Consider the following 12,373-nt stretch of genomic DNA (forward strand, 5'->3'; position numbering starts at 1 on the left):
CTATTCAGACAGGACTAGTTTTTGTAAATTATATTTGAGTTACAATTCTCATCACCCAACATCTGTGATTTCAAATATATTCAAAATAATGTTTTCGGAGAGTGAAGTAAAAAAAACTTTCTCCCACCATTTAGATTTTATTTATTTTTGTTGTTAAAATCTTGTGAATCTTGTTCAATGTGCAGATTGCCTCTCTCTCAGTCCTTCCCCTCCCCCCTCACTCTCAGGCTCACCCTGGGTGTGTGTGTGTGTGTGGGGTCTCTCTCTCACCCTGTGAGTTTGTGTGTGTGCCTTTCTCTCTTGATGATGATAATTTACCCCTTTCATATCATAGACTATCACAAATAACTATCACTTGTGAATAAGTAAAAAAAGAACTATACAAATACCTTGAATTAAATACTGGCCTTCTGGACTTATAACATTTTGAGCAGGAAAAGATAACTTTTCACATATTTGAAAGAGATCTATTTCATCCCATGACATTAAAAATCATCTACATTTAAATGACATCATGGGTGTGGCTTGTGGTGATAGTGGCACCAGCTGCTGCGGTAAATGTGACATATTCGAGCGATTTAAAAAAATTATCCTGTTTAAATGCATATTGCCTGCCGTGCACAGTTAAGCTGATGCCACCGGCGTGGCGGTGCCACCGGCTTGGGCCCGTCATCGCTGCTCGCAGCTTTAATTATTATTATTATTATTATTTTATCGACTTCTCGGGCACTTTTGGGGCCCTTACCATGCTCAAAAACTCTTGAAACTTAGCACACACATCGGAATGCGCGGCCATCAGAGCCGGGCTGAAGCTGGTACCCGGGCGTGGCAGGGGGGCTCGACAGCGCCCCCTAAAGTGGTGTCTGAAAACTTGGTCTATTTATCAAACACACTTGCACGTACATGTATGAAACTCGGTACACATGTAGACCTCATCGGGCCAAACAACTTTCGTGCTCTAAGTTACGTGTCAGCCCAACAGGAAGTGAGCTAATATGGGTTGTTCTGAAAACACATGCTCTGGAATTTAATATACTCCTCCGAGGCCATTGTTTCAATCAGTGCCAAACTCGGTCAGCATGAAGTCAAGACACAGAGGATGCTAAATTGCGAACGGATTTTTGATATCTTAAACGGTTTGGCCGTGGCGAAGCAACGAATTTATGGCGAGAAAAGGTAAACAGGAAGTGTGTAATAACTTGTGCAAACATTGACTGATTTGGATGAAACTTCAGCTGTGTGATCGTTGTAAGAGGCCGATCACATGGATATGACTTTTGTGAGTCAAAGTTATAGCGCCACCAACTGGCAGCAGGAAGTGTGTCACTTTCAAAAATGCTTTGAATCACCATCTTATTTTCACACGATTGACTTCAAACTTCATCAGTATAATGTGAAAACATGACAGATAGAGACATATGAATGAATTCCTGATATTTCAAATAATGCTGCCATGGCAACATGTCAAAGTTTAATAATGTTTTTGGCTGTTTGTGTGCCCTCCCCTCTATCACCAAAAGGGGGCAGTGTTGTATTATTTTTGAAACTCCCTTTCTCTCTCTCTCTCTCTCTCTCTCTGTGCTTGCTTATGTGATTTATGAGGACATGGGTATTGGTATTACAACGTAGTGGTTAATGTGGACATGAACTATGACACTATATCGCTACAGGACTCATTTTCTAAATCACATTTGAGTTACAATTCTTATCATCTGACAGCCGTGATTTCATGTACTCATTCAGACAGAACTCTTTTTTTAAAACAGAGGAGTGTGAGTGTGTTTACTATACATGTGCTTTACAGAAGGTCATGTGCTGTGTTTGCAAAGATCACTTTTGACACATTTGTCTTTAAATTCATTATTTACTGACATAGTTCAAATTTATTTTTAAAAAAAATTCACATTATTTTCTACAAGTGTCTGTTTATAAGTGTCTTTTTTTCACAGAAAGTTTTTGTTTGAACGTGAATATTTGTATAATTCAGGGTCTGAGTTTTTACGTTCTCCTCGTAGGTGATTTATTCAATCTCCACCAAACTCGGTCAACGTGAAACGGAAGCTTAACGCATTAAAAATATTTAACGCAAATAACACAGCGTCCGTTTTTATATCCATTTTTGCTTAGCGTTACATGATCACGCTCCTATTCATGTAAATGCTTCCAAGCGCGACAAGACACAAGAGAGCGCGCTGTATGCCAGTGTCCTGTCTGTGTGTGTGTTAGTGTCCTGTCTGTGTGTGTGTGTGTGTGTGTGTGTGTGTGTGTGTGTGTGTGTGTGTCCTGTCTGTGTGTGTGTATGTGTATGTGTGTGTGTCAGTGTCCTGTCTGTGTGGATGCGTCTCATGTCAGCTATTCAAGGGACACTGACACACACACACACACACACACACACACACACACACACACACACACACACTCGATGCATAGATAGACTCGCGTCAGTTTCCTGCTCACATCGAGTTCTCTTTTGCCTAGGGTTGCCAACTCTCACGCATTTGGCGTGACACTCACGCTTTCAGGCTCTGTCTCACGCTCTCACGCTGCCCAACTTAATCTCACGCCAAATTGCCAAACCTGCTTTTGATATTAAACAATGTCTAAGCTTTTACATTTTTTAAAGTTTTAATGCGAAATTCAAACAATAAATAGCGTTTTGGCGCTAATATGGCATAACAGTTAAAGCCAGAGTGTTGAAAAACCATACGGAGTTGCGACATGCTCTATCATCTCCCGGCGGCGCGCGCAGTCGTGCTTCACAGAAATCTCAATACTTCTAGCGCTGTGTCAATACATTTGAATGGCTTGATACACAACAGCTCCACTTTACAGGGGTTTGCAGCAAGTTTTGGTAAACAGTACAGCATAGTGTGCATTGATTATTACATCAACCATACAGGATCGTTTTATAATGGAGAGTAATGCAACAATGTTAACATTAATGTTAATGTTTTTTATTGTACTTAGCCTTCAGGTATTCCATACTAATTGGTCATACTCATACTAATTGATGGTCAAATGTGACCATACACCTTAACTATTTTTCAATTAAATAAATGTTCTATATTTTAGTTCAATAATATTTATTGAATATTTTGAGGAGATCTTTTGGTACTAAATACTAGTTGTGCAATATTTATTGTCAATAATGACCACTTAAAATATTTTTCTTCTAATATTTGTATTATTTATATTACAATTAGTATAGTAATAAGGTTAAATTAGAGAATTATTTTTCAAAGAGGCAAATTAGAGTCATTTTGTGGAGTCAGCCTGTCATTAATGTTCATCAAAGAACAACGGGAACAGAGAAAATTGTAGCTTTAATGATGATTCATCTATATTTCATTTATTATTTATGCAGTTAAGGAAGGTTTGATAACTATTACATTTCTGTATAACAGGGAAGGCCATGGGTAAATATAACATTTATTATTTTGGGTTTATGTAAAGATTTTTTTAAGTTCACTTAAATTAAAAGTTGTTTTTTAAAGACTAATAAATGTTGAAATTGGGAGCTTTCAGTTATACTGCAATGTAACGTCATTAATGTTTCATAGAGAATTTAGTATCAGTGATACTGGCCTTCATTCATAAAAAATGACAATACAACACATATTTACAATATGCTGTCTTTAAATTGTTTCTAAATTAATTTGGAGAGTAACTGAAATTATTACAATATCAAAATATTACAAACTTAAAATATTAAAAACTTGCGATTAATCGTGATTAATTACAGAAAAAAATGTGATTAATTAGTTAATTTTTTACTTTACAGTCATTAGCTCTGACCAACAGGAAGTCAGATATTTTGGTTTGAACGTGAATATTTGTATAATTTCTCTTAGCATGCTTGAAATTGCTTGAAACTCAACACACACATCAGAGATGTCAGTCAGTGGAAATGGGCAAAGCCTCAGAAATGCGTGTGTTGGAGGGGTGTTTATTACAACATAATCATGGTTTATGAAGACATTTCATGTGTCCCCGTAAATAAAAATAGCTTTAACAGCATACTAAACAATTTTTTAATAAAAATGTAAAAATGCAGAATGTTTTCTGTGATGGTAGGTTTAGGGGTAGTGTGTGTGTGTGTGTGTGATATGTAGGCTTAGGGGTAGTGTAGGGGGATAGAATGTACAGTTTTTACAGTATACAAACCATTAAGTCTATGGAATGCCATCTGCCTGTCTTTCCCCTTCCCCCTCTCTATCTGTGTGTGTGTGTGTGGGGGGGGTCTCTCTCTCACCCTGTGAGTTTGTGTGTGTGCCTTTCTCTCAGTCCTTCCCCTCCCCCTCACTCTCACTCTATCATTGTGTGTGTGTGTGTGCCTTTCTCTTTTGATCATAATTTAACCCTTTCATATAGGCTATCACAAATAACTATCACTTAAAATAAAAACGTCATGTGATGTGTTTGCCAAGATCACGTATGATGCACATGTCTTTAAATTAATTATTTACTGATATAATATAAATGTATTAAAACATAAATTTCACATGATTTTATAAAAGTGGCTATTTATAATAAACTTCCATAAAATGTAGACACGCATCTTACTCTTACCTGACACTGATATTAAAATCATCTTTGCAGTTTCTGTGATTTGGCTCCATTTATACATTTTTTATTAAAAAGAATTTATTGGACCACCCATATTGAAATTAAAGCATGTTTTATGGTGCATAAGATTGGTGCACAAACGGTAGCTAAGGTAGCTCAAAAACACATGAAGAGAAGTGTTAGAATAAAACAACATCAGCATTCGAATGGTATTCTGAACTCATTCCAATTTGACCTTTGACATAATCTGACATGAAATTCATATAAATTTAATTGATCTCATAGATGTGGCTGTTGTGGTTTGTGGTCATAGCAGCACCAACTGCTGCAGTTAATGTGGTGAATTCAGATGACTTTGACATAGTCCTTTTATGTTTTCCCATTTTAAATGCCTATTGCCTGCCGTGCACAGTTAAGCTGATGCCACCGGCGTGGCGGTGCCACCGGCTTGGGCCCGTCATCGCTGCTCGCAGCTTTAATTATTATTATTATTATTATTATTATTTTATCGACTTCTCGGGCACTTTTGGGGCCCTTACCATGCTCAAAAACTCTTGAAACTTTGCACACACATCGGAATGCGCGGCCATCAGAGCCGGGCTGAAGCTGGTACCCGGGCGTGGCAGGGGGGCTCGACAGCGCCCCCTAAAGTGGGGTCTGAAAACTTGGTCTATATATCAAACACACTTGCACGTACATGTATGAAACTCGGTACACATATAGACCTCATCGGGCCAAACAACTTTCGTGCTCTAAGTTACGTGTCAGCCCAACAGGAAGTGAGCTAATATGGGTTGTTCTGAAAACACATGCTCTGGAATTTAATATACTCCTCCGAGGCCATTGTTTCAATCAGTGCCAAACTCGGTCAGCATGAAGTCAAGACACAGAGGATGCTAAATTGCGAACGGATTTTTGATATCTTAAACGGTTTGGCCGTGGCGAAGCAACGAATTTATGGCGAGAAAAGGTAAACAGGAAGTGTGTAATAACTTGTGCAAACATTGACTGATTTGGATGAAACTTCAGCTGTGTGTTCGTTGTAAGAGGCCGATCACATGGATATGACTTTTGTGAGTCAAAGTTATAGCGCCACCAACTGGCAGCAGGAAGTGTGTCACTTTCAAAAATGCTTTGAATCACCATCTTATTTTCACACGATTGACTTCAAACTTCATCAGTATAATGTGAAAACATGACAGATAGAGACATATGAATGAATTCCTGATATTTCAAATAATGCTGCCATGGCAACATGTCAAAGTTTAATAATGTTTTTGACTGTTTGTGTGCCCTCCCCTCTATCACCAAAAGGGGGCAGTGTTGTATTATTTTTGAAACTCCCTTTCTCTCTCTCTCTCTCTCTGTGCTTGCTTATGTGATTTATGAGGACACAAATGTGTATGATGACATGGCTATTGGTATTACAACGTAGTGGTTAATGTGGACATGAACTATGACACTATATCACTACAGAACTCATTTTCTAAATCACATTTGAGTTACAATTCTTATCATCTGACAGCCGTGATTTCATGTACTCATTCAGACAGAACTCTTTTTTTAAAACAGAGGAGTGTGAGTGTGTTTTCTATACATGTGCTTTACAGAAGGTCATGTGCTGTGTTTGCAAAGATCACTTTTGACACATTTGTCTTTAAATTCATTATTAACTGACATAGTTCAAATTTATTTTTAAAAAAAATTCACATTATTTTCTACAAGTGTCTGTTTATAAGTGTCTTTTTTTCACAGAAAGTTTTTGTTTGAACGTGAATATTTGTATAATTCAGGGTCTGAGTTTTTACGTTCTCCTCGTAGGTGATTTATTCAATCTCCACCAAACTCGGTCAACGTGAAACGGAAGCTTAACGCATTAAAAATATTTAACGCAAATAACACAGCGTCCGTTTTTATATCCATTTTTGCTTAGCGTTACATGATCACGCTCCTATTCATGTACATGCTTCCAAGCGCGACAAGACACAAGAGAGCGCGCTGTATGCCAGTGTCCTGTCTGTGTGTGTGTTAGTGTCCTGTCTGTGTGTGTGTGTGTGTGTGTGTGTCCTGTGTGTGTGTGTGTGTGTGTATGTGTATGTGTATGTGTGTGTGTCAGTGTCCTGTCTGTGTGGATGCGTCTCATGTCAGCTATTCAAGGGACACTGACACACACACACACACACACACACACACACACACACACACACTCGATGCATAGATAGACTCGCAGTTTCCTGCTCACATCGAGTTCTCTTTTGCCTAGGGTTGCCAACTCTCACGCATTTGGCGTGACACTCACGCTTTCAGGCTCTGTCTCACGCTCTCACGCTGCCCAACTTAATCTCACGCCAAATTGCCAAACCTGCTTTTGATATTAAACAATGTCTAAGCTTTTACATTTTTTAAAGTTTTAATGCGAAATTCAAACAATAAATAGCGTTTTGGCGCTAATATGGCATAACAGTTAAAGCCAGAGTGTTGAAAAACCATACGGAGTTGCGACATGCTCTATCATCTCCCGGCGGCGCGCGCAGTCGTGCTTCACAGAAATCTCAATACTTCTAGCGCTGTGTCAATACATTTGAATGGCTTGATACACAACAGCTCCACTTTACAGGGGTTTGCAGCAAGTTTTGGTAAACAGTACAGCATAGTGTGCATTGATTATTACATCAACCATACAGGATCGTTTTATAATGGAGAGTAATGCAACAATGTTAACATTAATGTTAATGTTTTTTATTGTACTTAGCCTTCAGGTATTCCATACTAATTGGTCATACTCATACTAATTGATGGTCAAATGTGACCATACACCTTAACTATTTTTCAATTAAATAAATGTTCTATATTTTAGTTCAATAATATTTATTGAATATTTTGAGGAGATCTTTTGGTACTAAATACTAGTTGTGCAATATTTATTGTCAATAATGACCACTTAAAATATTTTTCTTCTAATATTTGTATTATTTATATTACAATTAGTATAGTAATAAGGTTAAATTAGAGAATTATTTTTCAAAGAGGCAAATTAGAGTCATTTTGTGGAGTCAGCCTGTCATTAATGTTCTTCAAAGAACAATGGGAACAGAGAAAATTGTAGCTTTAATGATGATTCATCTATATTTCATTTATTATTTATACAGTTAAGGAAGGTTTGATAACTATTACATTTCTGTATAACAGGGAAGGCCATGGGTAAATATAACATTTATTATTTTCATTTATTATTTATTTATTCCATTTATTATCATTTATTATTACTATACTCTCCTTGAAGTTTACTTCCCGCTACTTTTTCCCTCTTCCTCCCAACCGCGCGGCTGCAACTGTCTTCTTCTTCTTCGATAGTAGCCTAAGCCAGTGTTTCCCAACCTTTTTTCAGTCATTTTATCATACGTTACGCTAGGGGTGTAACGGTACAGATTGCTCACGGTTCGGTTTGTATCACGGTTTAAGGTTCCCCGTTTCGGTACGGTTCAGTATTTGCTATGTTCAGGGAAAAAAGGACTACTGTCAAATAAAACAAAAGAAAATAATAAGAACAAATCATTTAAATACAAGCAGCAGCACAAATAAATACTATTGAGCAAAGATACTAATAAAATAAACTATGCTTTTCAGGTTTTTCAGGTACGTCTAACATTAGTTTTCAGGTACAGAAATTGATCAAATGTAAAATAACATTGCATATATGACTGTATAAATTAAAGATTAATCCTATTAAACTTACAAAAGTTATTCAATCAAGAGCAGTGAGTGATGCCCTTGTCTTTTGTTTGACATTAAACAGACAGCAGTAAAGGCTACTGCCCCTTTAAGACCTCGGATATGCGTCGTCTTTTCTGGACTGTATAAAGCTTACTTAAGCCATATACAGACTATGTCTGCTAGAATACTCATCAATATGTTGACATACTTTTTGCGTGAGTTTGTCCATTCAAGAGCAAGACTTGAAAGAGAACTCAATATTTGCGCGCTGAGAGACGTGTGCGCGCTCTCGGATGAGTGCACGGAAAATTTTCTCACAGTGCGCGCGACTTCTCATTCGCGTCTTCTGGCACTAAACCAGATAGTTGCGTGTTCTGAGTTAACACAATCAGAACGTAAAAATACGGGATATTTTACGGGAAAATACTAAAACGGGAAGACAGCGGGAAAAGAGCTAAAATACGTGAGAAACCCGGAAAAAACGGGAGGGTTGACAGCTATGGTGTGTGTGTGTGTGTGTGTGTGCGATATGTAGGCTTAGGGGTAGTGTAGGGGGATAGAATGTACAGTTTGTACAGTATACAAACCATTAAGTCTATGGAATGCCATCTGCCTGTCTTTCCCCTTCCCCCTCTCTATCTGTGTGTGTGTGTGGGGAGGGGGGGGGGGTCTCTCTCTCACCCTGTGAGTTTGTGTGTGTGCCTTTCTCTCAGTCCTTCCCCTCCCCCTCACTCTCACTCTATCATTGTGTGTGTGTGTGTGTGTGTGTGTGTGTGTGTGTGTGTGTGTGTGTGTGTGTGTGTGTGTGTGTGTGTGTGTGTGTGTGTGTGTGTGTGTGTGTGTGTGTGTGTGTGTGACTTTCTCTCTTGATCATAATTTAACCCTTTCATATAGGCTATCACAAATAACTATCACTTGAAATAAAAACGTCATGTGATGTGTTTGCCAAGATCACGTATGATGCACATGTCTTTAAATTAATTATTTACTGATATAATATAAATGTATTAAAACATAAATTTCACATGATTTTATAAAAGTGGCTATTTATAATAAACTTCCATAAAATGTAGACACGCATCTTACTCTTACCTGACACTGATATTAAAATCATCTTTGCAGTTTCTGTGATTTGGCTCCATTTATACATTTTTTATTAAAAAAATTTTATTGGACCACCCATATTGAAATTAAAGCATGTTTTATGGTGCATAAGATTGGTGCACAAATGGTAGCTAAGGTAGCTCAAAAACACATGAAGAGAAGTGTTAGAATAAAACAACATCAGCATTCGAATGGTATTCTGAACTCATTCCAATTTGACCTTTGACATAATCTGACATGAAATTCATATAAATTTAATTGATCTCATAGATGTGGCTGTTGTGGTTTGTGGTCATAGCAGCACCAACTGCTGCAGTTAATGTGGTGAATTCAGATGACTTTGACATAGTCCTTTTATGTTTTCCCATTTTAAATGCCTATTGCCTGCCGTGCACAGTTAAACTGATGCCACCGGGGTGGCGGTGCCACCGGCTTGGGCCCGTCATCGCTGCTCGCAGCTTTAATTTATTATTTAAATTGAACCATTTATTAAAAGTTTAATGTATACTTAAATGTATGAATATAAATAAATACAAAACACAATTTACTTATTTACAAATTATAATTGACATATTTACAAATTCACAGTAAAACCTAAGCCACCTAACTACAACAAGCCTAATATAACTCTAAACAGTTACAGTAATAACAGCAGTAGTCTGTATTCTTGCTCTGCTACAAACCAGCTTCGAGCTTCAGCTTTATTTTGAAATATGATCATATTCTCTGGCTAAATATTTTTGAACGCATCGCCTTAATGTTTCCATGGTGACACGTCATGTTTCTCACATGACACAGCAGCCGCAATAGCGCTGACAGCTCAGCTGTATCAGGTTTATTTCATTTTTTCTTTTTATTCAAAATATTCACAAACTTCTTAACTGTGTCACGAACTATCTGATGTTCAAATGTGTGAGTGAATGTGTGTTAGTTGATCTATAAAGCGCAATGGGCGGCGCCATGTTAGTTTGCACCTCAGAATCGGATCTGTCGGATATAACGTTACAACACTTGAGATCATTCTCGTCTCACGTCTCACGATACATGAAAGTAAGTGACCAGTGAACTGGAAGAAGAATAGAGTAAACTATATAGTTACTATATAATGTGCATTTATCTGATGTGAATAAAACACGTAACGTTAGTCAAATTATAACCGTCTGAAAGGATTGTCATTGCCGCTTTCATAGACATCAGTGTGTGTTTTTTGCTAGTAGCCTACTTATGAGCATTTAAATGTCTGAAACCTGAAATAAACATGATGTCGTTGAAAACACTGAATAGTTGTCATGAGATGTGGTTGAAAACACTGAATAGTTGTCATGAGTTGTGATGTGACCAGCGCTGAGCGTCTGTCTCTGGCTCAGCCAAAGCGCGAAAGCACGTTTGAATTTTGGCACCGAAATGAGGAACCGAAATCTGCGTTCTGATTCGGTCCGGTACATACCGGTTATATAAGTACCGGTGCCATATTGGAACCGGATTTCGGTACCCAACCCTAATGCTAATAAAGAACCTTTATTTTAAGAATGTAGAATTTTTGTATACTTTTTTAAACGTTAATTTGTCGTGCTGATGGTTTTTAACTCCCAAAGTTAAAAGAAATATGTCAACAAAAGTGAAAACTGCATCCTTGCTAACAATGACTGAAAGTCAGTCAAAATGACACTGCACGTTTAACAAGAATAAATAAGGCAGCACAACACTTTTTAATGCACACTGAATCCGAGGGAGAAGTGACAAAAGTCAGAAAGTTGTGGTTTGGCTGGCTCGCGTGGCATAGGCTTGGCACAAGCGCTGTGGGTTAGTGTAGGACTGCTGGCACACAGACAGGCACTTCTGTCACATAAGGGGTGTGTATTTTTAGAGTGCCACTGGTCTCATATCTAACACTGCCTGTGCGCGCGCGTTTGCTCCACGTTTTAAGTGTGACACTCATACTCACACACACACACACACACACGTGCAAACTGAAATCACTTCCACAACAATGCAGCATTCGTTTATGTTATGGGTTAATGAAATACGCACTTACCACTTTTACTCTGAGTGTTGTCGTGATTCGGGTCCGGCGATGAGGGCTCATCATTTTCCATTACTTTCCTGTCACAACTCTCCGTGCCAACACACCCCTTTACCTTATAGTTTATAATTTATTAAACTAATTACATAAAAAATCGACCAAAAATAAGAAAACTAGAGGGAAAGAAGAAAAAAACTGCTGACACTTTAACGACCAGGACGCCGCAAGCGTTTTAACAAGCACATCGCCATTTTCAATAATTCCCTAAAAGTTGGCGCGTCTGGTCAACAAACAAACAAGGCTTAAGTCAAAACGTCCCTCCGCTTCTCTTCGCTGTTGTTTGAATATAACTAACATGCGTACATGACATTTCAAAAGAAAATAAAAAAAGAGTTGACCGGTCCTGGAGGGAGAGAGAAAGAGAAACGGACGGGCACTTGTTGGATAAATAATCGACCGAGTGGCCTCTGGCGCGCGCAATGACTCTGTCTGTCCAGGCTCGCGCTGCGCTCGAGCTGTCCCGAGCCAGCACGGTGTTATGTCATCAATCATTATGTAATAGGCGCGGGAAGCGCGAGAGCAATGCTTTTAACGGGAGACTTAAGAGTAGTTTATGAGCATTTTTATTTAATTTTGCGTTTATTATATAAAGCTACAATAACATCACACCACACAAGACACTTTTTTGCTAACAGAAATTCTCATTATTTTATATTCTAGCTACCAAACTACATAAACTGGATTAAATAATAATCTTTAAATATATTAATAACACTTCAATATCTTTTAGATGTTTCAAATTTTCTTTTATAAAGAGAGCAGTTTCATTTGTTCTGGACACATGGTCAATAATCCTTCAGTGCTGTGTTATGTAATGTGAATTCATCAGCACTGAACTGTCACTGGATAACATGAGGCGACTATGTCAGTGTGTTAATGCACTCATTTATTGAACTGTTAACCAGT

General features: G+C 38.0%; 1 protein-coding gene across 4 annotated transcripts in view; it reads right to left on the reverse strand.

Moving 5' to 3' along the window:
* The window catches only part of rorc (RAR-related orphan receptor C), an 89,699-nt gene extending 77,732 nt beyond the window's left edge, over positions 1–11,967 (reverse strand). For 2 of the 4 annotated variants that reach the window (XM_079837507.1, XM_079837504.1), the window contains exon 1: positions 11,420–11,929. In XM_079837507.1, the coding sequence (XP_079693633.1) occupies positions 11,420–11,480 (61 nt within the window). In that variant the 5' untranslated portion in view covers positions 11,481–11,929. Of the gene's footprint in view, positions 1–11,419 lie in introns of all 4 variants that reach the window. The other 2 variants (XM_079837503.1, XM_079837505.1) reach the window with 2 other exon arrangements.
* Positions 11,968–12,373: the final 406 nt, after the last annotated feature.

Source organism: Gobio gobio (assembly GCF_949357685.1).
Source record: "Gobio gobio genome assembly, chromosome: 15".
Taxonomy (NCBI): domain Eukaryota; kingdom Metazoa; phylum Chordata; class Actinopteri; order Cypriniformes; family Gobionidae; genus Gobio; species Gobio gobio.